We start from the raw sequence: 25260 nt of genomic DNA, 5'->3' as shown, positions 1-25260 counted from the left end.
GTGATGGTAGTTATTTTGACTATGTATTTGCGTGTTGTTCCCACCACTCCTCTTCCACTCTTATTTCAATATACCTATTGCTGATAGAGGACAAATCTTTGATTATTATTTATACCAATTATAAATTTAATTTTTTTAATTTATTTCTTCGATATTAAAAACACGTGGCATTTTAATTTACAATTCGTCATTTGAGATTTCAATAAATTATTTTGCATAAAATATAAAATACTAATATTTCATAAATTGTCTTTACGAAATTTTAATTAGAATTTCTATAAGGTAATCTCTCAATTGGTCTTAACCGCTCTCTCCCTTTTCTTCGACAAAAACTTAAAACGCTGTACATCTTCGTGACGCTAGTATTATTATTATTGCATTTCATCTGTAAAAAAATTACCGTGATGCGCCTAAAGAAGTTTCACTTCAAAAACTTCTGTAATGTGTTACATATTATAACATAAACCTGTGAATAGAGTGAATAAGACAAAAAATATATCTCACCTTCGCTTTATGACTTAATCTAATAGAAACTTCCTCTAAGTTCATTACAGATTTTTTTTTTTAATTTTCTTATTCTATAGACACTCTAGTCTGTGCTTATTGCTTTTGTAGATTTTTTTTATTTTGTTGATATTTGTTCGTCAAAAATATCTGTGTCAAAAGTCGAGAATTTGTCAGTTAGTATTTCTTAAGAGCGGAGCTTCGAATAACAATGCAGTTAATTAAAAACTAAGTTTACTTAAGATTTGAATTTTTAAATAGTTTCGATGCGAATAGTTAGCTTGAATGGTTGACATAGTTGTGTGAAGTTAAAGATGGGCTTTGAAATCAAAAGATTTCAAGGTGACGTCGACGAAGAACTAATTTGTCCCATTTGCTCAGGAGTTTTAGAAGATCCCTTGCAGGTATTCGTATTTGTTTTATATTTGGTTATAATTTTAATTAACTCTGAATGGTGATTTAAAAATTTTATTTACTGTTTGAGATCTTATTTTATTTATCTTTCAAAGGCACCTACATGTGAACATGCGTTCTGCCGTGGTTGCATTACACAGTGGATAAGTCGTCAGCCAAAGTGCCCAGTGGACCGGCAGGCTGTCACTGCCAGTCAACTGATACCAGTTCCAAGAATCCTACGTAACCTACTTTCAAGGTATTTGCTGTTACGACATTATGCACGTATCTGGGCCAATGAATTGATATTATGTTTATTTCATTTCCCTGAAGAAAATGGAAATAACACAAACATGCTAGTAAACAGTAAAGGGAACTCATTGGAACATTTGGCTTTCATATGTTATTGGGCTCTCTACTCTCTGAGCATGCAGTATATTTTATATCATTTAAATTCTTACAGTTTAGAATTCAGCTTTCAATAAAATCAGTACAGTAATGTTTCGAATGGTCATTTCAGACTTTGTACAAGCTGTGACAATGCACCACATGGTTGCAGTGCTGTTTTAAAACTGGACTCTCTTGCATCACACTTAGTGGAATGTAAGTTAAACCTATTTTAATACCTGCATTACTTACATAATAGTTGTTATTAAACATGCCTACCTATTTAATAAATTCTGTTATTACATGTGAATCAGAAACACAAACCTTTTTTTATTTCGTGAAAGTTACTTGTGTAGTGACTGATTTTATTTACACACACATTTACACGTTATATTTAATTTCACATTTAGATTTTATGGTTTAACAGATTCATTAAGGAACTAAACATTCAAGTCAAACTTAATATTTATAGACCATTTTAAATATCAACAAATTCTCCCATCCCTCAAACAAAATCCAATAATAATTTGAGAGATGAGAAAATTAATACACACTGATCAAGATCAAGTGCACTGTACACAAACAGATAAAATTTCAACAACTCGTATTAAACAAATTCCTTCTAGACATTTTGTGTAAACCTTCTATTTTTTTTACTGAATTTTTTAATGAGGTTCTTGATGTTATTTAAAATACAAAATATAACAGTGATATTTTAATGCTTGTAAAATTACCATAGAACCCCTTAATTGCAGGTGAATTTAATCCAAAGAGACCAATGCCTTGTGAAACAGGGTGTGGATTGGTTATACCCAAAGATGAATTAGCTGAACACAATTGTGTGAGAGAACTCCGAGCTCTTATAACATCACAGCAGGAAAAGCTAACAGATTATCAGCAAGAACTTGCTGAACAAAGACTTATTATTAATGAACATAAACGAGAGCTTGCTTTGTTAAAGGTATTTCTGTCACTTAAATATATCGTATGCAGATTAAAGTGTTATATTTAGTGTAGTGTTGTAAAACATTTTATAATCTGTTAGGTAAAAGATAATTTTCAGTCTAATCAACTTATTTCTGGACATGTAATGTCTAAAAATATTTAATCAATTCGGACAATTTCTAATATTGTTTTAAGGATTTTATGCGAGCGATGCGCGTAACGAATCCCACAATGCGTGCACTTGCTGACCAAATGGAACGTGAAGAAGTGGTACGCTGGGCCAACTCCCTATCTCGAGCAAAGGTCACCCGTTGGGGCGGGATGATATCTACACCAGATGACGTCCTGCAGGTGGTAATAGACTGAGTATACTTACAGTCAAATTTTCCTAGAAATAAAATGAGTTTTGTGCCCAAAAAACCGGGTGATGAAATGTTTAATTTTTTTTAATGTTAGTTAATAGTGGTCTTTAAAATTTCTTGTAAATATATAAAAATTTAAGTAGCCTCTACACGACAACTTGTTCAATAATTGAATTGGGGCTTATCAACATATTTCTTTCACAGATGATGATAAAGAGAAGTTTATCTGAATCAGGATGTCCACCCCACATAATCGATGATCTGATGGAAAATTGCCATGAACGAAGGTGGCCACCTGGCCTATCCTCATTAGAAACTAGACAAAATAATAGAAGGTTGGTATACATACTCTATGATAAATTATATGAATTTATTATATGTATAATGAAATTAATTGTAATAATGAAACATGAATATCAATATATTCTGGGTTATATACATTGATATACAAAAAACCCAAGATGCACAGTCTCATAAAAGTAACGCTCGAAAGTGTCCCGAAACACTATTTCTGTCCCTTTCTATAACAGTATGCCTATAACAGTATATGTTACAAGCATATATTATTGCAAAATCAACCTTACGCGAATTGCTTAAAGTTGTTATTACAACGCAGTGTATACGTACTTAAAGCAATAAAATTTTACGACCGACCGTGGTCGGTAGGACAAGGTATTGAGTGGAGTCGAACATGACTTTTTTATTTACAACTATTTAACATAATTTTAAATTTATCCGACTTTTCGGGTGCTTTACAGCGTGCGTGGTCACGGTGACTGAAGACAAAAGGTGTTGGATGTTAAATAGTTGTAAATTTATAATAATACATAACTTTAATCCGGTTAAAAAGTTTTTTCTTTAAATTAAAAAAAAATGTTAAATTGGCTACCTCCTGACCCACACTTTATATAGCGTAAATATATTTGTCAAAAACTACACACAAAAAAGTTCAAGAGTACATAAATTTATTTATAAAAAAAAAAAACAAATAAATAACATCGACTCCACTTGTAGACGCGAGACTATTTGAAATGAGCGCACAATTTAGAATGTTGCGCTCATTTTTTGAGGACGTTTTTTTGACGTTGAGTGTGCATCTTGGGTTTTTTGTATATCAATGGTTATATAATACTTCTTTTATATGTATATATCCAATCTGGCTCTTGAGGATAGAACACAGACTTTCTAAACTTTTTATTGTCCTTGTTTCAATACACAATCGGAAATACTATAGGTAGTTAACATATGAAATAGTTTGTCTTAATCTGTAATTTTGATAAGCTCTTTTAATACAGTTTGGAAATTTTCAATTCTTTTTTTATGTCAGAAGTCTTAACTTTTTTCTTGATTTTTTTTACATATAAGAAAACAAGAACTTCTGTTTTATTTCCTTAAAATCTTATTTAGATTTTCTTACAGATTGTATGATAAGTACGTTTGCAAAAGAGTCCCTGGAAAGCAAGCAGTGCTAGTGCTACATTGTGATAATACTCATGTCGATGAACACATGATGATTGAGCCTGGTCTTGTCATGATATTTGCTCATGGGATTGAATAGCATCTCTTAACTGACTTAGTGGCAAGTGTTATTAAAGACTTTAAAATGACAGACGTTCAAAGATTACAAATTTATCTATGATGATTTTGTTTCTGGAATTGAAAAGCAAGAATCCATGACAAAGTGCTGTGGTGTTAAAGCAGTATACAAGTTATTTGGCTTTTCATGTTAAAAAAATTAAGTGATTACTGCCAGTGTTGCTACATTTAAATTTTTGATTACATAAAAGACAATTTCGATTACAAATAAGGTGTATGTAAAAAATTAAAAACATGAACATTCCGACTTATAGAATTACTTACTTTACTTAATAGACTGTAGTTATTAATATCTCAATACCGAAAGCGCCAAGCCATTATTGTTGTAATGTCTTTAAATTATAAATAGTATTATTAATGTTGAGGGTAGAAAAGAGCAATTGTAAGACTTAATGCAGACATTTTCACTTATTTTTTATTTAGAAGAATTAAAATGCCTATTAACAAAATTAATTTCTATGCATGATAAATGAAAAATGTTTCTATATTATTAGATATGTTGGCTGCTTTCTATAGAACTAATATTGTATAATAACGAGTGCTGTGTTGATAGTTTAAAATATTAGAATAGTTTCATCTAAGAAGTTGTAAGAAATTACATTGCCTTTTATTAAAATGTAACACTGATTTTATCAACGAAATACCTTCTAGTAAAACTATGTTTGATTAATTCATACTGATTATTTTGTGGATAAAATGTATATTTTTAGCTCGATTTGCAGAAAATAATATTCTATTTCTATAATATAGTTTTTTTTTGGAATGCTACAATCGAATCTGAGAACTGTATAAAACGCAAAACGTAATTTATGGTCGAAAACGTTAAGTCGTTGAAATGGGTTATTTTAAACATTCAGCTTTCCGCATCGATGGCTGCCCAGAAATCTTCCACACTCCATTTGTAATTCCATTAATTTTGGAACTAGCGCGCCTTACAATCGGCTCCGAGTGTCCTCCGAGGTCTTCCTGGGAGATACGACCTCCAACTATTTAAAAAAGACAATACTCGTTTAAAGGCTGGCAACGCACCCACTAACATCGGTGTCCTGAGGCTGCTACGGTATAGCCGTTCAAATGGCTGTTCCCTAGGCTCGTTTGCCTCGCTAAAATATATATTTATAACTTTCATATCCATAGTCTTTCTGGATGTAGCTCAGGCTACACAGAGACAGGGACTTATCTTCAAATTAAAGAAACTATTCCCTCGACGATTCTCAAATATCCTTGAGTCATATTTAAAACAAAGAATGTTTAATGAATGACAAAAAGATGTATTTTTCGAATTGAGAAAAAAGCTGGGGTGCCGCAAGGGCGTGTATTATGTCCGGTCATATACCTTTTATACACATACACATGCAATATCCTAGAAAATAACGTAATCGCTATATTCGCTGATGATACTGCTACCATGTCTACGGCGTCAACTGAATAGGAAGCGGTACTGTTGTTGGCTTGTGTTCCAAAAAAGGCGTATAAGTCTTAATAAGTTCACATAGACTTTACCAACAAAACATCAAATTATAAGCCAGTATATGTTCATAAAGAAACTTTAAACGGAACTCATCATGTTTTGAATGTCTGTTTAAAATTTATGAACAAGGGTCTGATCACTTTGAAAAATAAAGTAAAATTTTGCAGATTTACATAACCAACTTTTAAATGAGCGATCTTGCTCCCATTCATCGCGATATCCTTGTGTATATTTACGTTTCATTTCAAACTCGATTATATAAATTCTCAAGGAATTCCCACTAGTCTATCACACTCTATGCTCATGACACGAATATCCAATCGATGAAAAAGGAATACCTTGCTTTTATTCGATATGCCAAAAAAAGTACTAGAATAACTGAAAAGCGTGAATTCTACTAAAATATGCCAAAAAAAAATTACATACTAAATTCTGTTACCAGTACCTAAAAATCTACCAAAAAAGTAGAAATCTACTAAATCTGGTCACACTGATCCAAGGATTCCAAAACAAGTGCTCAGGGGAATAATTAATGCTCTCCGGTACATATGACAACTTTCATCGGGACCTTAATGTAGGTCACGACAATCAAAAATAATACTGGAGCCCATTAACAAATAACAAAGACTTCACCAACGAGTGAATGTCGAGGCTATTGAACTTCTTGATAATACGCACTGTTAAGATTGAAAAGGACAACCATAACCATGATCATTCCAAATTGGGTGAGTGCACGTTTGACTTAAGGGGCTAAACAGTGGTAAGGGAGCGTTCAAATATTACGTGCCGCAATTTTTGGAGATTATTGACACCCCCCTCCCCATGTAACGCGCCGTAACGTTTTTCTGTACCCAAGTACATTAAAACGTTTAGTGACCACCTAGTGACTCTTTATACCTAAAAGTTACCATTATGTGGTGTAAAGTACTAGAAAGTCGTAAATAATATTAACAATAACGCGCAATTTAATTCCCGTATCGTAACGTTTTACATTATCGCACAATACCTACTATTAAAATATGTATGTATTACATTTTACAGCTCTTATAAGCCAATAGCCGACAAGAAAGCTAAGTCGGGTAGTTCGTCCCGTTATTCATTTGACAATTGCCATAGATTATTATTATTAATTCTAGATATGATAATGTCGTGTCAAAACGATGGTGTTAAATGTCATATCAACTCGAATTTTGTCTGTCATCCTATTCCTACATAGTGAAATGTTTGTATGTTTTTCTATTACTGCTATAATACAGTTGATGAAAATCCAATAATTGTATTGAAAGATGTCCGAGATGGAGGTTACCGAAAACAGCAATGACTGTTCAAATGATTTGTGTAAGTTGGTTAATCTTCATTGTTATAGTAGATTAAATTTATATGTTCCTATTAAAATTTTGTTTTTCTTAGTGCTTCTTGATCGTGTCTTTCTTCGTCTTGGAAATGCAGACTCTGATGAGCAGCTGGAGAGTTGTCTAAAGAGATTCTTGCCTCCTGTAATTCTTAAGCTATCATCCCCACATGAACAGGTTTGACATACAAGCTTATCCTAACCATAACACTAGTTATAATAAATTTAATGGAACATAAATAAATACATATTTACAGCTTCATTGAGCTTTACAACAATAATAAAAAATGTGAAACACAAGGTATTAATTCTATTTTGTATTAATGGTGACAAAAGTACATATTTCTTTGTAAATAATATAAGTAATATATAATACTTGTTATAGGTTCGCACTAAGGTGATGGAACTGTTAGTTCATGTGAACAAGAGAGTAAAATGTAGAGCTGATGTGCAACTCCCTGTGGAGACTTTGGTACAGTCCTACCGTGAGCCTTCTGCAAACAGTTTTATCATTGTAAGTAATTTTTTTGTTAAAAATGATAGCTCCATTTGTTGTGAATTTTTTTGCATTGATTTGTATATTGACAGTTGGTAAAATATAAGAGATACCTTATTTATTATTTTCACTTGTTTAGGAAGAATTTATTATTTATTATCATAATTATATTTTTATTAGAATAAGTTTTACATATCTTTCACAAATATAATATAATGATTTATGTTTCAGAATTTTTCAATTATTTACATTACTATGGGTTTTCCTCGATTACCTCGTGAGGAACAACTTAAGATGGCACCCATTTTGCTGGAATCTATTGAAAACAGGCCTCAGAGTCACCAAGATCAGTGAGTATATTATTATTATGTAGTTAAACACTCTAACAGTTCAATAAGCTTGATTCGGAAAAAATTTATTGTTAAGGTTTTTCCCCTTTTTTGATAAAATCCTTTTATATTTTAATAATTTTTTTCTAGGATTCTTATGTTGGTTATACCCTTACTTGCCAACATAAAAGAGACTGAACTAAATTTCAAGGAAAAACCTAAGGTGTCTGCTTTGATACTAAAGTTTGCAACTGATGTTTTACTTTTGCCCTACAGGTAATTTTGTTGTTTTTTAACATAATATGAAATACACAATCACAGCAGATTCATGTTTATTGTTTTTTTGTATATTACAGAGCTTTACCAAATGCTGGAGAGAGTGATTTTCAAGTGCCACCTGGAATGAGTATGAAATCATACAAAAGAATTGTGGAAAAGAATCAGTTGAATCCCAACCAGCTTGAAGAGGTATTATATTTTTTTTTAGTATTGAAAAATTATTTAATTTTCAATATATATAGTCTGGTACAAACAAAACTAAACCATGGTTGGGTTGTACAGTAGTGCTAGAGTGGCTAAAAAATTGTAATTATTACTAAATATATTGCTGTCAATTAGATTTTTTTTTACCACAACAAAAAAGTTTTTCTACCTATATACTTAATACAAATTATTTAAATTTCCAGATGAAATTAGCTATTGTGAACTTTATAAGCAAGGATATATTCAACACAAATGATATACTATTGACACTTATTGTTGCCGCAGCAGACTCCCGTTTTAGTGTTGCTAACCATGCAAATAGTCCATTAATAAGGGTGAACAGGTAAGAAGCTGCATAATATAATACCGCCTTGATTACTGAATGTTCAGGAGTTTAACCCCGCTAATAAATCTAGATTGTAAGGCATAGATAAAAATGTGTATGTAACACAAAAACAGACCTCAATATGTGCATTATTAGTATGCAGATGCCCCGATAAGATACCCGAATTACTGGCTCAGTCATTTGTTATATAGTTCTTAGTAAAGTGTTATTCTATTTTTTGGGTATTTAATGAAAAAACAAATAATGTTTTGAATTTTCTGTGATACAGTGCTAAATGTCAGTTAAGGGAAAATATATTATCGGAATGTTTATTTAGAAAATTTCAACTCATGTAAATAAAAAAAAAGGATTGTGTGGTTTTATGAAACCACGGTAAAAGTGAAACTAACACATTATAGACATTTAATTTAAATTTTTTGGAATAATATTCCATTAAGGGTATAAAAATTGCTTTATCAATCTTAATTTTATACTTGGAAAATTGGAATGATAATGGGAAATAATAAAAGTAGACTAAGTCTCCAACTAATATTTTTCTTGAACTCGTGTGTCAGAGAGTATGACATACATAATACTTAACATTTATTTAGATTATATTCACATATTAAATAATAGTCTATACACTACTCGGTCGGTAACTATAGGCGCCTCTTTATTGGCTTTAGCTGCTATGACGAGCGCCTTTCACTTTATCCTTTGTCCGCGGCCGACCGTCACGCGACATGCGACACACAGACGAAAAAGTTTGAGACGATGTAATAACAGTTTCACTTTAAAAATTTAATTGGCTACATTTGTTAATAGTGAACTCTATATTTTCAGTTCAGTGGATTGGTCCCAGCCTTCAATTGTCGCCCCATTATACTCGTTGTACTTGGGTACTTGGGGCGGACTTAAAGTACCACCAGATGATCGCAAGGTAATGAACATGTAGAAAATAAATAATAGCCTAAAGTATTCAAATAAGGTTGTTTTACCTGACTGAGATTGTTATATGTGATCGTAACATACTGTTGCGGTCAAGTTCTTGTTTCAACATATTGTATTATTTATTCATTGAAGTCCATCACGTCATATATTTTTTACAAATTACAATCTAGCGGTAGCGTGATCATTTGTTTATTCTTAATAGACAAGTAAGGGATCGGTCTTCTGTGCCTGACTTTTTACTTCGGTATGAGTCACGCCGGTTTCCTTAGGATGTTCTCATTCAGAAAAAGATTGTAGCACTACCAAGTTCGAACTTACGACCTCAGTGTTGAGAGTCGCACGCTGAAGCCACTAGGCCAACACTGTCTTAAGTTACAATTTTATGTTCTATAATATATGACAATTACGATGTCAAACTTTGCAAACAATTTAGGTTTTATTATATTAAATAGTTATATTCAACGTATTTGTCATCCTTCTAAATCTACTAGAGATTCTAAATATTTCAAGGTGAACTGATTAGGCCAAATATAAATATGTTGCAGGTTCCAGCTTGCACCAGGCTGCGCTTGAAGCTCCTGCAATATTTGAACAAAGCTACGGGACCTGCTATTATGTTCCCGCATTGTGTACAAGTATGTATCGTGTGTTTAAATATTAATATTTTGACATATATACATTTCTGCTAATTTTTAAGTGTGATAATCTGTTAGGCTTACAAAAACTTCTTAAATTTTGTATCGGAAAAGTCATATCAAGATAAATGATGTGTCAAGAAAAAGCCATATTGTATAAATACATAAATTTAATTTTTCCAGCTGTTTTTTTATAACTAACTAGTCATGGGGACCACCATGCTTTTTTGGTGGTTATGCCATTAAATTGTAGCTTATGTGAAAACCTTTCAACACGGCGCCATCTGTTAGAATTGTGACTATCAAATAATAAACAAATATTTTGCAATAAAATAATATTGCGGGTATAAATTAAAATGTAAGCTATCCTATCTTTTAAGTTAGATGAAACTACATACGGTGTGCAAATTTGATTGATATCGGTTTGGTAGTTTAGGAGTCCACAGCGGACAAACAACGTGACACGTAATTTATATATATTAAGATTTTATTCATCCTACATTCGATTAATATGACTGCTAAGTATGTCCTTAACACTATATCTCTCACAGTTTATTGTAATATATGTTTAGTTTTGAGACAAAGCCAAACAGCAAACGAAAATATTTTTAACTTTTATTCACGACCATTTTAATTTTATTTATTATTTTCAGGTAGTCTTTTCATCGTTATTTGACCCCAATACCAATTCAAGATTGCGCAATATGGCGTTGATGTTCCTATTGAATGTCACCAATAAGTAAGTCGTGAATATTTTGTGTATTTAAATATACATCTGTTATGGTTACATCAATGTAAACCACAGCGGTTTGCTAATGTAACTTATTATGATTGTATTATATTTTTGTGTAAAATAAAGAAATTAAAAAAAAATTACGCTATCTTACACGTTAGTACGTCGGTGGAACGAAAACGTTTCTTACGAACTGCCTTCATGATATGATTGAGTTTAAGAGTTAAAGAGCTTGGTAATGCCAACAAAAGTCAGTAGTCAGTCTAACTTTTAAATTATATTAAAACAAGTCCTCAGAGCAGTGTTAGCCTAGCGCCTTTAGCGTGCGGTCGTAGGTTCGATCCCCGGATATGAACCTTCGCTCGAAAGGTGAAGGAGAAAATCGTGAGGAAACCTCCTTAGATCCAAAAAGTCGACGCCGTGTCGGCACAGGAGGCTGTTTCATGATTATTTGTCAACTTTTTTTAAAACAAGTTTTCCGCCATGTCTGTTCTCAAAGTTAGAGGAAAAATACTTTTTAATTATAAGAGATTATAGGAATTCTTGATATTTGCAGTGGTGATGAGGTGCAATTGAAAAAAGTTGCGACTGTGTTCTTGCAAGGGTTGCTGAAATTGATCAGATCGGAGGATCATGCCGAGCACCATTCAAAGGCTTATATGTGTATAGGTCAGTATTACTTTAAATCAGTGATTCCCAAAGTGGTCTATATCGACCCCTGGGGGTCTATGACAACTTGCAAGGGGTCTAAGTCAGCGGAAAAAAATTTGGGGGTCCATGAAATGAAAAGGTCTCAACACATACACTGTTAGTACCTATTTACTTACATCATACTATCTTATAATATCAAAACATATACATCTATATATATAAAAGAAAGTCGTGTTTGTTACAACACTTATAACTCGAGAACGGCTGGACCGATTGCCATGGTTTTTGATTTGTTGGATTTGTTTCCGTCCCGAATAGCAGAATAAGCAATAAAATATCGGATAAGTTAACGAATAACAATAAATTAATTAATTAATTTTACGAATGCAAAAACCATATGGTGCCATCTGTTGACAAAACTACGCATCATTTTACGTCGAATTCGTGTCAGTTCAAGAAATTCCGATCTTGGGGTGAATGAGGAGATGCATAACGATGCTTTGATCCTGATCAAAAGATGTTGGATATCAGAAAGTGCTTAACATGCAGTATCGCCATATTGACGCTAGAGAGAAGATGCCTAATGTGTAAAACTGCCATTCTTCTTTCGCAATGGCAAGCAATAAAACATTTCTGTATTTGCATAAAAGTTGTATTAATGTAATACTTAACATTAATGAAATCCTAAAATAAGTTAAATTAAAGTAACAACGATATTATAAGGTTGTAGGGCGGAACAAAGTTAGCCAGGTCAGCTAGTTATTTATAAAAGTACCTATGAAGTAAAAAAATAATTATATATGTTTATAAAATTGTGTAAGTTGTAGGATGTTGGTATTCGCTTTGTGGTCGCAATACATTTTGAAATTTACAGGAAATCAATATTAGTAAGTAGGGGGTCTAACCAACACGGAAAAACATGGCCAGGGGTCTAAGACACAAAACAGTTTGGGGAACTCTGCTTTAGATATAATGGTTTTTATTACAAACTTGTTTTTGTATCCTTCTTTTGAAGTCGTGTATTTAATTATACAAATTTAATTTTAAAATATTTAGTGAATTATGCGGTTTGATTGTTTTTATTTCCCTTAAAGAAAGGTTTATATATAACACCATACAATTCGTTTATTACAGGTAGATTAGCGATGAAGTGCCCCGATTGCTTTAGTGGCCAATTCTCATTGTTGGAGGAACTCGTAAAGAAGATTCCAGAAGCAGTACCAGAGATGAAGACCGCTTTGCGTGATGCGCTATTGGAAATGGCCGTGGCTTATAAGATTAATGCAGACGGTTTGATTGATTTAAATAAATATTCTTTTGACGTATTTGTATGAATTCTTAAAGGCCGGCAACGCACTTGCGAGTCAGGCGGTGGTGGTTTCACTTAATATCAGATAAGCTTCCTGCCCGTTTATACAAATATTACCGACTGAAAACAGTGTCAGATATTCAATACGTATGTTTGTCTACAAATTTAGCGAAACTCATTATAATTTTTGAATCATGTCAAAAATCCAGCTTAGGGAACTATTCAAGTTTTATCAAAATCGGTTTTGAAGTTTTTGAGATATGGGTATTCATTTCTAGAGGAGACGTACATACATATGGTATTTGAATTCGGTTTAATTGAACTATGTATTTTTATCCGTCTTTTTAACCCTTTTTTTAATTCGTACAAAAATCAGCAGAACAAGAAGCTGGTTCTTCGCAAGACAAAATGGATGTCGACGAAATGGAAAAATATTTATGTTTTCATGAGTCGCAAGCCGTTGCTTTATTTGCGCTTTTGGACCAGTGAGTATATTTGTGCATTTTAAAACATACACACAAAAAATGCGGCATTGATATTTATTTATTAACACAAACGATTTCTTCTAGACAACCCTAGTATGGAGAAATAAATTATGTTTAACAAGTTAGGGAGCGTTCAAGTATTACGTAACGAAGTTTGAGAAGGGGGGGGGGGGGGGGGGCCTTTTGAATTACGCGTTATTGTTAATATTATTTTCGACTTACACCACATAATAGTAACTAAAGAGTCACTAGGTGGTCACGAAACGTTTTACTAGACTTGGGTACAGAAAAACGTTACGGCGAGTTACATGGGGGGGGGGGGGGGTCAATAATCTCCAAAAATTGCGTTACGTAATACTTGGGAGCGTTCAAGTTATAGAAGAATTTTCCTTCAGAATTGGTAATTTTGTTATAAGCTTTTACCGAACGAACAATGGTATTGTAGTACATAATCGCCATGCCCTTCCTTATCCAATAGGGCTGAGTGTAACGTAAAGTTTGAATTTCCAGTTATGTGCACAGCGATGAACCTATGATCCGGTACATTGCGATGCGATATTCGGCGGCAGTGTTCCCACAGGACTATGTCCCGTCGAGATACCTGTTATTAATTGCCAGCGGAGATAAGTAAGTATTAACACGTCTATCTAATTTGCGCAATAAAGCTCGTATTTTAAAAATACGTAAGAATATGTATAGATTTAAAGAATAGATAAAAATGTCTCTAATATATTTGTCTAAATAGTTTCGCAATAATGAAAACCGTCTTCAAGCTTTTAATATTTATAAATATGATTTAAATAAAATACTAATCCTTAAATTATTAATTCGTAAGGTAATGAGCGTACCTTCTGGGAGTGAGTCCATGGGCGGTATCACTTAAGATCAGATGAAAAAAAAATTAAGTTGAAATGAATTATCTAATTGATTTAATACGCTAATGATTGCCTTAATTGTAATGTAATTACTTGAACTAAAATCATGCTACTAGAAAATTACGAATAATAAAAAAACTAGTGTTGCTAAGGTTGTACCTTTTGGGTCTCAGATGTTTGTAAGGTAAGTCGGTGATCAGCCTTCTTTGTCTGATACACACTGGTCTGAGAGATGCAAAAAGACAACAGGTTTTCTCGCGATGTTTTCCTACAAGCGTTAAAATTGATGCACCGGGGTTCGAACCTTCGACCTCAGGGATGAGAGACACACGCTGAAGTAAAATCAGCAGTGGTGGCCGCTGATTTTTTTCTTAAGAATTATGGATTAAAAACGATATGCTCTGATGTCAGTCAAATGCAGGTCGCATTGAACTATGCTTTATCAGTTTTTCATCCAATATCTTTATAGCCAGGACGATACATCAACAGAAGCCCTAAAATGCCTTTATGGCACCTCGCGTCCGAGTGAAATAGACGATGTCGTAAATAACATAGTAAAGAAAGAGACAACAACAGTCAATCTAGACGATGACACAAAGCAGGACAAAAATATACAACAGGACGAGTTTATAGCGCCCAAGTTTAATGTAATGGTTAATTATATATGGGATCAGATACAAAAGAGGAAGAAAGGATCCAATTCTAAACATAGATTTGTGGTCGGGAATCAAGTATTGCAGTTTCATCCGATGACGTATCAAGAAGTTAGTAATTAATAATTTATAAGTAACGTTTTGTTTGGTATTGACTTATGAAACTCGAGCCTAATAATAATTGTAGTAATATTTGCTGTGGTTAAAATATCAGAGTAATACATTAAAAAATAGTAGTAGTTAATAACCATACAAATTTTTAAGTAAATTTTGTTTCGTACTGTGGGTATAGGTATGTTATCTAAAGCTGGCGGCTTCAACACATTTACACTTTGTGCTTGTGTAGTGTCTGTGAATAAGCGCGAGACGTGATGTCAAACTGAAATACAATTACAAATACATCATGAAAAGACTGTCCGTCTCTCTCGCGCTCGGTCAAGCTTATGAGTATATAAGAGACAGTTATTGTTTTTCTTTTGCTACTGTTTATGTTGATCTTTACTGTTTTATATTATTATTATTTTATACATGTTGATCTTTTTTCAAACATTACCAGGGCAATCTCGTGAAATGGTGCACAATGTTTTTAATTATTTTAAGCATCTTAATAAAACCTGTTTAATGAAAAAATGTTATATTTAATTTGACATCAGATGCGACTGGGGTTTCTAAGAGGAGTATTGAAAGAATAGTTAGTGAAGTAAAAGTGAAGTGTGTTGAGCTAGATGGAGCTTATATCGAAAAATGAAAAATTATTTACACGAACTACTCTTTCACGTTCTTGGTCGGGCTTAGAACTTTTGGATCCACCCTCGTATGCACCTAATATTTATATGTATTTGACACATTTTTATTTATTTACAACCCACCCAACCTAAAACCAGAGTGGACTAAAATGTACAGCATGGCAAAAAAATCATATTTTGAAACATACTGTATGTGAAATTGCATTAGTGTGAGTACTGTGAACCCGCCAGCTTTCGATAACCGACCTATACTCTTCTATCTACTCTGGTTACCCTCCATGTTAGCAACATCTTTTAACATAATATATACTCTGGCATGCAGAGTGTCTATCACTTAACCTCTGGTGATTCTCCTACCAGTTTTCCCCCAGTAAAAAAATGCAGTTATTTTTGCTTGCCTTTAATGGCTAGCCATTTTTGGATGTTAAGATCTGGTTTATGCCCATGCGCTGAATGACTTCACTTATTACCTTTCTAATTATATTATTTATAGATATTAAGGTACCTGAGGATGTGCCTAAATCGCGACGCAGATCTGAAAGACTGTTCGAATCACCCGAACGCAACGTCTCCATTGCTCACTCGATACATTTACGACAAATTGCTGGACTCCGAAGTACTCGAGAGGTACTTGACTATGATCACGTCGTTATTGAATGCCAGTCCAGGTATTTATGGATTTTTTTTTCTTAACAAAGTTAGACATTAATATAATTAATGTACTAGAGTGTACTTAATGTAACTGAGTGTAATTAAGGAATGGTTTAATTTGATTGTGTTCTGATAGTAATATATTATTATAAAACATATAATGGTCTATATTAAATCTTTATAACTAAGACTTTGGAACAACCTAATAATAAAACTAAAATAACTACAGTCGACTCTTGATATTTTGACACTAGTTAATTTGAAATGTTTTTCCAGTCCCTTGATTTAAGTATTTTGATGAAACTCTAAAAAAAATTGATTTGCTGTAGTTCTTCTCTTCCGTTCTACGCCCTTGATTTAAGAACTGGCAATAAATGTAAAATTAGAAGCATTTGATGTATATATCTTTTTTGATGTTTATTTATTTATTTATTTATTTAATTATAAGTAATCTTACAGCTAACATACATAATATTACAAAACAAACACTTATACAGTACAAAAAGCCAAAACAGATTACATAGATATACAATATTATATAAGAAAAATGAAACAAATAAGCGCATCAATAGAAAAAATACATACAGAGAACTGAAATTTAATATTTAAAACAAAAAATAATACCAAATACAACCTAAACAAAATTCGAGTCTTCCCGCCCCTTCAAATATTTTCTCACATGTTCCTTGGTGAGGTGGAAAATATCAAATTCCTCATAATTAGTGTTATAGTTAGATAAAACCCGAAACATTGATGTTCATATGTTACATTGTATTACCTACATGAATAAATGATTTTTGACTTTTTGACTCTTATATACTTGAGTCCAGCCTCGTGGTTATAAAAACTCTTGGTAATATGAAATTTATCTCTGGTCTCTTGAGTTGCAAATTATCGAGAGTCGACTGTAGTTCTTTTAAAAATATAAATCGAACTAGAAAAAAATAAAATTCCTAAGTTAAATCTTTAAATAAAATGGTATTTAAAAAAAAATGTCTTTACACTCTTGTTAAGGGAACGTTCAAGTATTACGTCACGCAATTTTTGGAGATTAACACCCCCCATGTTACGCGCCGTAACGTTTTTCTGTACCCAATAGTGACCACCAAAGTGACTCTTTATACCTAAAAGTTACCATTACGCGATGTAAAGCAATGGGAAGTCGAAAATAATATAACAATAACGCGTAATTCAATCCCCCCCCCCCATTCGTTACGTAATACTTGAACGCCTGCCTAACAGAAAGAAAATTAATAGGTAAAAATTTGTTATTCAAAGCATTATACGCGTTGCAGACCAAGAGCTAAGCTACGTTAGTTTAGCTTAGCTCCCATACACACTGTGTCTGTGCACACCACAAACTATGCGAACTAAGCTATGTGAGCTAACTAAATTATGCGAAGCTAAGTTAGTTGTGTATGCCGATGCGCAGCTACACGAGCTAAGCTAAGCCCCTCCCGCTAGCCCGCACACCCTTTGCACATACTATGCAACACTGACTGAGCTTTGGGTTAGCTGTTGGTGTGCACGCTATTTATTTCTTGCTTAGCTTAGCCTAGCTTGCTTAGCATAGCTTAGTTTAGCCTTGGCATAGCTTAGTTTTCGGTTTGCAACCGGCTTTATTGTAAATCTTCGATCTGATTTCCATATATATTTCAGGTATTATGCCCCTCACATGTTTCCTAGACATAGTCGGGTGCGTGCCAGACAAAATGGCGCCAAAATACTCATCACTACTACCGTTCCTACTGAAACAATTAACGACCAGTACCAAGGAGGAAATACGCGAAACGGCAGCGACAATTTACGCGATAATTTTCGTAGCGACAAACGAAAAGTCGGCCATAGATAGGCAGATTAAGGAGTTCGTGGTACAGGGGGTTAACAATCGGAGTTTAGAAGCGCAATGCGGTTATATTGCGGTATTTACAAATATGTGTGAGCGGTGTATTGTATTATCTAGAAAAGGAAAGTTTGGTGGAAAGGGGTTCAATCCGGTTAACTGGGAACCTTATCAGGAGGCGGCGATAGCTTTAGGTATGTACTGCAAGATTATTTAAAGGTTAATATTTTGAAATATTTTTGACGTGACAACGTCTTATAATTCGATGGATACATGACTCATGCGGCGTTACCTCGCTCTGAGGCGTTCCATTTAATGACATAATTGTATTTATGCGTACAAATAAATGTAACTTGATCAATTCAATTGTGATTTCCATTTACCTCCTTCTCTATATCCATACAAAATACCATAATCAAACAAATTTTTTTTGAATTTATTTTTTTATGACGTTGTCACGTTCAACTATCGTCAGTAAACCGACTTTACAGACAACCGATTTAAAAAAAATAATTATACTTATATATTAGGGTACCTAAAGCCGGGTCCACATTTGTAGCATGTTGACGTATCACGATCACGATCGTATCTAGTATTTGTATCATAAATATGGACGCTCATTTTGTCCATGTCGTATTTTTAAGGCGTATCTTGTAAAAAACGCGTCCATACTTATGAAATGCTGTATCATGTCAGTGTATCGGCTTTAACTTTACAAATATAGACGCTACACTTTTCTTCCGATGTATCCTGATGCGCGTGTCTTTCAGTGCACCTTTCCCTTCTCGTACGGTTCAGTCGTTCTTCGTTCCCAAACAGTTTAGCCATGTCAGCAATTGCTCACAGTTTGGCGGTGACTAGCGCCTGTTATATTATCACTTCAAAAAAATTAAATCCAGACGTAGACGGCGCTAGAAGTGTTTAGAAACCGAAGCAAACATGGTGGAATACCATTGATGCGAGATTTAAAATTTTAGCATACCAGCGGAAAATACAAAAATTTCACTCGCATATCACCCATTGATGTACTTCCAACATAAGTTAAAATTCAGAGTTGAAACATACCTATATGATTGCTGTTGTAATGCTTATTGGATTGTCACAGGGATATAGTTCGCCCTAAGTCTCCACTCTCTCTTACACCGGTCTTAGACTAACTCTCCGAACTGTCAAAATTGGGTGTCAATTAAAATGTCTGTGAATTGAAAGTTACAGTCAAACACAATACATGGTTTAATTTTTTTAAATTTTTTTTTTCTGCGGTTATTTGCAATCAGCCCCAAGGCTATGAGCAATTTTTTTCTGTGGTGCTGTCATGTGGAGTGACTTCCCATTGGAAGCATCTACTCATCTTCTGTCTAGAGCTACTGCCGGTCTTCTAGCTCTAGAACATGGTACATGGTTTAATGAAAATTTATATTTTTCAGTTAATTTCCTCTCAAACGCCCAATCATTACTCGTCGCCGCATCCGTAATGGCTATATCAGTATTAGTGCGATCTTCAGCCCTGCCCCTACCCAATAGTTCTTCCGAACAAGAGCAATTACTGCAAACCGAAAACCCCTTCAGTAAGGACGGCCATGATGGTGACGTCACGAAGTTCCTCGTCGCTGATAGGCTGTTCCAAATTGTCGGCAATGCGAAGCATCCGTCCAAAGTGAAGGAAAGATCGCTCTTCACGTTGGGTTTGATGTGTTGCGGGGAAAGGCTCGTGTTCGCTAAGCAACTTGTTCAAGGATTTCTGCAAATGGCTAAAGACGTAAGTTATTTTTAATCTGTGTGCACTACAATATTCTTTATAATTCAGACAATTCACATATAGATATTTTTTTTTAAATGATAATTTACACCAATTGACCTAGTCAATTTCAGCGTTATGAATTGAATTATAACTCCCTAAAGATCTATTTAATGGAGCATTCTGACCCAGATTCGATTTTGCAAACTTAATTCTATAAGGAGGCGTTGTAAATCGTTGCAGCTTTTTAGGAATAGAGATGTTTACTGTGGACAAGAAAAAGCTTTAATATAGTACCCACTAAAGACCCCTGGACATAATGGTTCTCCTTAAATTTGAGGGGAAACCCCAACCCCCAAAGTTGACATCACATTCACTGCATCGCACTCTAGTTGAGCATGAGCTGCTATATTCCTAATCATATAGAGAATAACTTTTTTTTTAATGGCTCTGGCACTGTTTGTGCATTAGCCAGCGTCAAGTATGAGATTTTTTATCATTCGTGCTTTTTGCCTTAGAAATCCGATCAAGTCCTCCATGTACGGTTTAGGCACTCGCCCGGTACAGCACAACCCTCCCAAAAGCCGAGAACAAATTTTAAATTAAATTAAAACTTGCCCTCGAACCGGGAATCGAACCCGGTACCCCTCACCTAGCTGCCACTTAATAAGACCGCTAAGCTATGAGGCCCCCAAAGAATAAATTTATCATCATTGTGTTTATCCGCTCTTTTATCGGTGGACATCGGCCAGTTGGGGCTCTGTGCTGAGCTGAGCACTGAGCCCCACCTGGCGGTGTGGTGGTACTGGGGCCCTTGGTGTGGTGTTTTCATAAATATTGAATAAACGCTATACATTTCTATTGTATCGTTTTGCTATCGCGATTAATTAAAATGAAACTATCTAGACAGGTGCACAAAATCTATAGATAGTTGGAAAGTAATTAATGTAAATTATTAATAAATTTTCAGAGCAAGGAATTCGAGATTCATCTGCAAATTGGAGAGTCGTTAGTTTTATGCGTGGAAGGGGTTAATTCAAACGAAAATCGAGATCTATGGACGGAAATGCCTAAAGAGGTATTTAAAATATTAATATAACACCCGTCTGAAAAAAATGATTCAGCGTAACCTGAAAAGTAAAATAGTACTTAATACTATTTTGCGGTGCGGTGCGGCGCCGGAACGGTGCCGCAACATCATCCTACATACACATTACTATACCATAACACACGATGCGTTGCGCCTCCGCGCGGCGTCGCACCGCAGGCGCGCCAGAGTTGACCTGCAAGACGATGCGGGGAGGGGTAAAATATATTGCCATACCGCAACGCCCGTGTGGCACCCTTTAGCTCGAAGTAATTGCGGTCCGGCGCCGCATCGCACTGTTACCGCATCGTGTGGCCGCGCTCTTAGATTTAAATTAAGTGTTTTGTTTCTGTTACATCAAAATTGGATCAGTAATTTTTAAGATATCCGCACAATTCTGAAACCGTATAGTAACTTTCGTTAGCGTAGTGTTTGTCGACAAATACCTCGAAAACTAAAAGTCTTATTAAACTCTCAATTAACTAAATTCCAACTTAAGGAACCGTCCAAGTTTCATCAAAATCGGTTCAGTCGTTATTGACTTAAAGAATTCCTGGACATGACAGGAACTTAATAAGTTAAGTTATTCTAAATATTTTAATTAATCTTTCTAGGGTGAAGCTAAAGTTCGTGACGTGGAGGCTTTGAAGGAGAACGACCAGCTCTTAGAATGGCTCCTTCAAGAGTTGTTCAAGATTGGACGGCATCCGCATCCACATTCGAGACAGGTAAGGAATAGATACATTTCGTGAGGACCTTCAGGTTCAGGACCTTCAGGCGTTCACGGTTGGGCATCGACCTATGTGCGTAATTTACACTCGCTTATACGGTTAAAACATCGTGAGGGCACAGGGCTGATCATCTACTTTCCTAACAAAATAATAATCACGAAATGATAGCGAAAGCTGGAGTCAAGACCAAGCTGCTATCTTTAGCTAAATACATTTAATGTGGGATTTGAACCTAAAAAAACAGTAAATTAAAGAAATAAGTAATTTTCAGAAACCTTAAGAATTTTCTTAATATTTTATTCATTATTCTCATAACTTGTTTAGAATATTCTTAATTTACTAAGTGAATATAGAAGAGCAGTGTTGGCGTGTGACTTTCATCCCCGAGGTCGAAGGTTCGATCCCCGGCTGTGCACCAATGGACATGCACTTTCTATGTGCGCATGTAACATTTGCTCGAACGGTGAAGGAAAACATCGTGAGGAAACCGATATCACTTAGAAAAGTCGACAGTGTGTGTCAGGCACGGGAGGCTGTCGAAGAAGATTGACATGATCATGAAACAGATACAGAAATCTGAGTCCTAAAGATTGTAGCGCCACTGATTTACTTAATTTTTTTTAATAGAGAACATAAATACTTCTTTAATATCCTGCTTTTACAGAATTATTGAAATTATATGTTTTTTATTTCAGGCTACGAGTATTTGGTTGTTAGCGCTTTTGAAAAATTGTCCCGAGCGTGGACCAATCAAGCACTCGCTGCCGAAACTCCAGGATGTATTTATGGACTATTTATCGGAGAATAGTGGTATGTTAAATTATATTCTTCAGTAACCTCTAGAAATTAATGGTGATCTCAAAAACTCATGAACCTATTTTGATACTAAATGGGCGTTCAAGTATTACGTCACGCAAAATTTTTGGAGATAATTGACCGCCCCGTGTAACGCGCCGTAACGTTTTTCTGTACCCAATAGTAAAACGTTTCGTGACCACCTAGTGACTCTTTATACCTAAAAGTTACCATTAATTGGTATAAAGTTGTAAATAATATTAATAATAACGCGTTATTCAATCACCGCCTCGCATCGTAACGTTTTACAAAAGGACCCCCCCACAAAATTAGTTACGTAATACTTGAACGCTCCCTACTACCTAACTCAACAGTTTGAAACTCTTTCAAGCATTATTTACAAAAGAAAATATACTGATAATGATAAAATAATTTTCCTGTAAGAGTAATTCTATAGATCTTAAATCAATTTGAAATGCCCATATATGGAAGTAAGATTTATCAGTGAAACATTTTTAATATGAATAGATATCGTACAAGACGTGGCGAGCAAGGGTCTAAGTCTAGTGTATCAGAACTCGGACGAGGGCCAGAAGCAGGCGTTGGTTGGGCAAATTATTGAGCAGCTGACGTCGGGCAAGAGGTCAGTTGCCCAAGTCACGGAGGATACCAAGATATTTGAGGAAGGGCAGCTTGGTACTGCGCCTACCGGGTATGTATCGCCTTATGATTTAAAAAATACAATAATAAGCGTCTATTAAAACTAATATGAATTATAATAAACATGAGTTTACCCCTAACCTGAGTTCTAACACAAGTGTTCAAATAATTTTGTTATGATTAACACAAAGATTATTCATTTATTAAATATATATAATAGTATCAATCGCTTATACTGGGAATAGATAAGGCGCAACTGCGTTTCTCTGTGAATACAAAAGAAACAATATTTAAAGCCTATATTCAAGGTTTTATAAAATAAAATAATATAATGAAAAAATTAAAATATCTTACATAATATATTATGTCAAGTGACATAAATTAAACATCATCGATCAGACGGCAAAGACAACATTACAAAAGAGTTTATATAAGAAAATATATTATGTTTTCCTTACATATATATAATCGTTATATTAGTTTTAAAAAAGTCTGAAAAAGAAAAAGAAATTATCTAGTATTGACATTATAATGTTCTATACACCCAAATCTGAAAAACGACTGAAGTTTTGCTGGACTGATCTGTAAGCTTGAAATGTACCAAAATACTTCTAAAACGATTTTTTAAAGGGATACCGCTGCTCTGGACACTCATGCCAGAGGGGGCTCGCGAGTGTGTTGCCGGCCTTTTAAGAATTGGTGCGCTCTTTTGTTGAATGGTTCTAAGTCGAATTGGTTCGGAAATACTTTCGAAATGAGTGGGCAGCTGGTTCCACATAGTGGTGGTACGCGGCAAAAACTACCTTAGGGAGCGTTCAAGTATTACGTCACGCAATTTTTTGAGATTATTGACCCCCTCCCCCATGTAACGGGCCGTAACGTTTTTCTGTTTTTTCAAGGCAGTTTTTGCCGCGTACCACCACTATATGGCTGCCCACTGAAGTATTTCCGAACCAATCGACTTAGGGTCCTTTAAGAAAAGAGCGTACCAATTCTTAAAAGGCCGGCAACGCACTCGCGAGCCTCCTGGCATTGAGAGTGTCCATGGGCGGCGGTATCACTTAACATCAGGTGAGCCTTCTGCCCGTTTGCCCACTGTTCTATAAAAAAAAAATTCATTAGATCAAAATATCCAATTCCTTTGAATTGAATTAAATAACATTAGATTTTTTCTATTTTTACAGCGGGAATCTCTCAACATATAAAGAATTATGTTCGTTAGCGTCGGATTTGAATCAACCGGACCTACTCTACAAATTCATGCACTTAGCTCATCACAACTCCGTTTGGAACTCAAAAAGAGGTAGAAAATCTTTTAAATGTTCAACCCAATAGAGTATTTTCGTATTTAGACTTATATATTAATTTTAGAAGTAATACTTCTTTAGGCGCGTTATGAAAAATTGATGAGAGTGAAATTTTACGATGCGCGCGCACCGTGACACAAAATTATCAGTATGAAGTTGCCCACTAACGAATTCTTTTTAAACCAGCCGGGCTCCGAGCGTGCGCGAGCGAGATGGGAATAAGACAATCTACAAGTAAAAAGAAATAGTATATTCGTGAAGTTAGCAGCTATGCCAAGAATTTTGAATGACCATAATGACCTTTGTAGTACCTTTTAAACAAATAAAGGAGTTTTCATTATTTTTTCAAAGAAATTTAGCAATGCTTTTTCACGAAGACCTATTGTTACTTAGTTAAACGGTTATGAAACATACCTAGTTATTAAATTGAATGAATAATATAGTAAAATAATAATAATTATTATTATTAATAATTGAATAATATACTAAATATTAATTATTATTAACGTTAAATATTTATTATTAATTATTTAATATTTAAAATAAATAAAGAAAGCCAAAGAAGTATAACTCTATACGCGCGTACATAAGTACACGCACCCTTTTTTTTTTTTAAACATTGCTATTTTGGATATGATGGAACAGTTGGCCAACTACGTACTGAATGTCTTGAGGGGTGTAGTGTCCAACCTAAGTGTACTCCAAGAAGTGGGTTTCTAGTACCTGTGGGATATGTGCGACGACGGAGGCCTAGGTTATTTGCGATAC

General features: G+C 34.4%; 2 protein-coding genes across 3 annotated transcripts in view; both read left to right on the top strand.

The window, feature by feature from the left end:
* Positions 1-617: 617 nt before the first annotated feature.
* On the top strand, positions 618-4932 carry LOC125056731 (E3 ubiquitin-protein ligase NRDP1). Of its 2 annotated transcripts, none has more exons than XM_047660004.1 (7): positions 618-908; positions 1014-1156; positions 1418-1500; positions 2040-2245; positions 2425-2583; positions 2796-2926; positions 4011-4932. In XM_047660004.1, exons 1-7 carry the CDS (start codon positions 819-821, stop codon positions 4147-4149), a joined length of 951 nt encoding a protein of 316 aa, XP_047515960.1. In that variant the 5' UTR covers positions 618-818; the 3' UTR covers positions 4150-4932. The 2 variants fall into 2 exon arrangements, with proteins under 2 accessions (XP_047515960.1, XP_047515961.1); XM_047660005.1 differs by having other exon boundaries at positions 619-908; positions 2425-2580.
* Positions 4933-6840: 1908 nt separating this feature from the next.
* LOC125056362 (proteasome-associated protein ECM29 homolog) overlaps positions 6841-25260 on the top strand; it is a 33370-nt gene continuing 14950 nt past the window's right edge. The window contains exons 1-23 of the mRNA XM_047659400.1: positions 6841-6996; positions 7069-7187; positions 7395-7523; positions 7737-7855; positions 7985-8110; positions 8191-8302; positions 8521-8660; positions 9486-9582; positions 10139-10228; positions 10882-10967; positions 11518-11630; positions 12747-12902; positions 13301-13406; positions 13917-14033; positions 14751-15045; positions 16174-16348; positions 17991-18368; positions 19602-19933; positions 20883-20990; positions 21614-21727; positions 22426-22540; positions 23054-23237; positions 24370-24488. Of these exons, the coding sequence (XP_047515356.1) occupies positions 6945-6996; positions 7069-7187; positions 7395-7523; positions 7737-7855; positions 7985-8110; positions 8191-8302; positions 8521-8660; positions 9486-9582; positions 10139-10228; positions 10882-10967; positions 11518-11630; positions 12747-12902; positions 13301-13406; positions 13917-14033; positions 14751-15045; positions 16174-16348; positions 17991-18368; positions 19602-19933; positions 20883-20990; positions 21614-21727; positions 22426-22540; positions 23054-23237; positions 24370-24488 (3382 nt within the window). The 5' untranslated portion in view covers positions 6841-6944. The remainder of the gene's footprint in view (positions 6997-7068; positions 7188-7394; positions 7524-7736; positions 7856-7984; positions 8111-8190; positions 8303-8520; positions 8661-9485; positions 9583-10138; positions 10229-10881; positions 10968-11517; positions 11631-12746; positions 12903-13300; positions 13407-13916; positions 14034-14750; positions 15046-16173; positions 16349-17990; positions 18369-19601; positions 19934-20882; positions 20991-21613; positions 21728-22425; positions 22541-23053; positions 23238-24369; positions 24489-25260) is intronic.

Source organism: Pieris napi, chromosome 15 (genome assembly GCF_905475465.1).
Source record: "Pieris napi chromosome 15, ilPieNapi1.2, whole genome shotgun sequence".
NCBI classification, from domain to species: Eukaryota; Metazoa; Arthropoda; class Insecta; order Lepidoptera; family Pieridae; genus Pieris; species Pieris napi.
The sequence above is the reverse complement of the archived record's forward strand: the minus strand, read 5'-3'. Positions and strand labels throughout refer to the sequence as shown.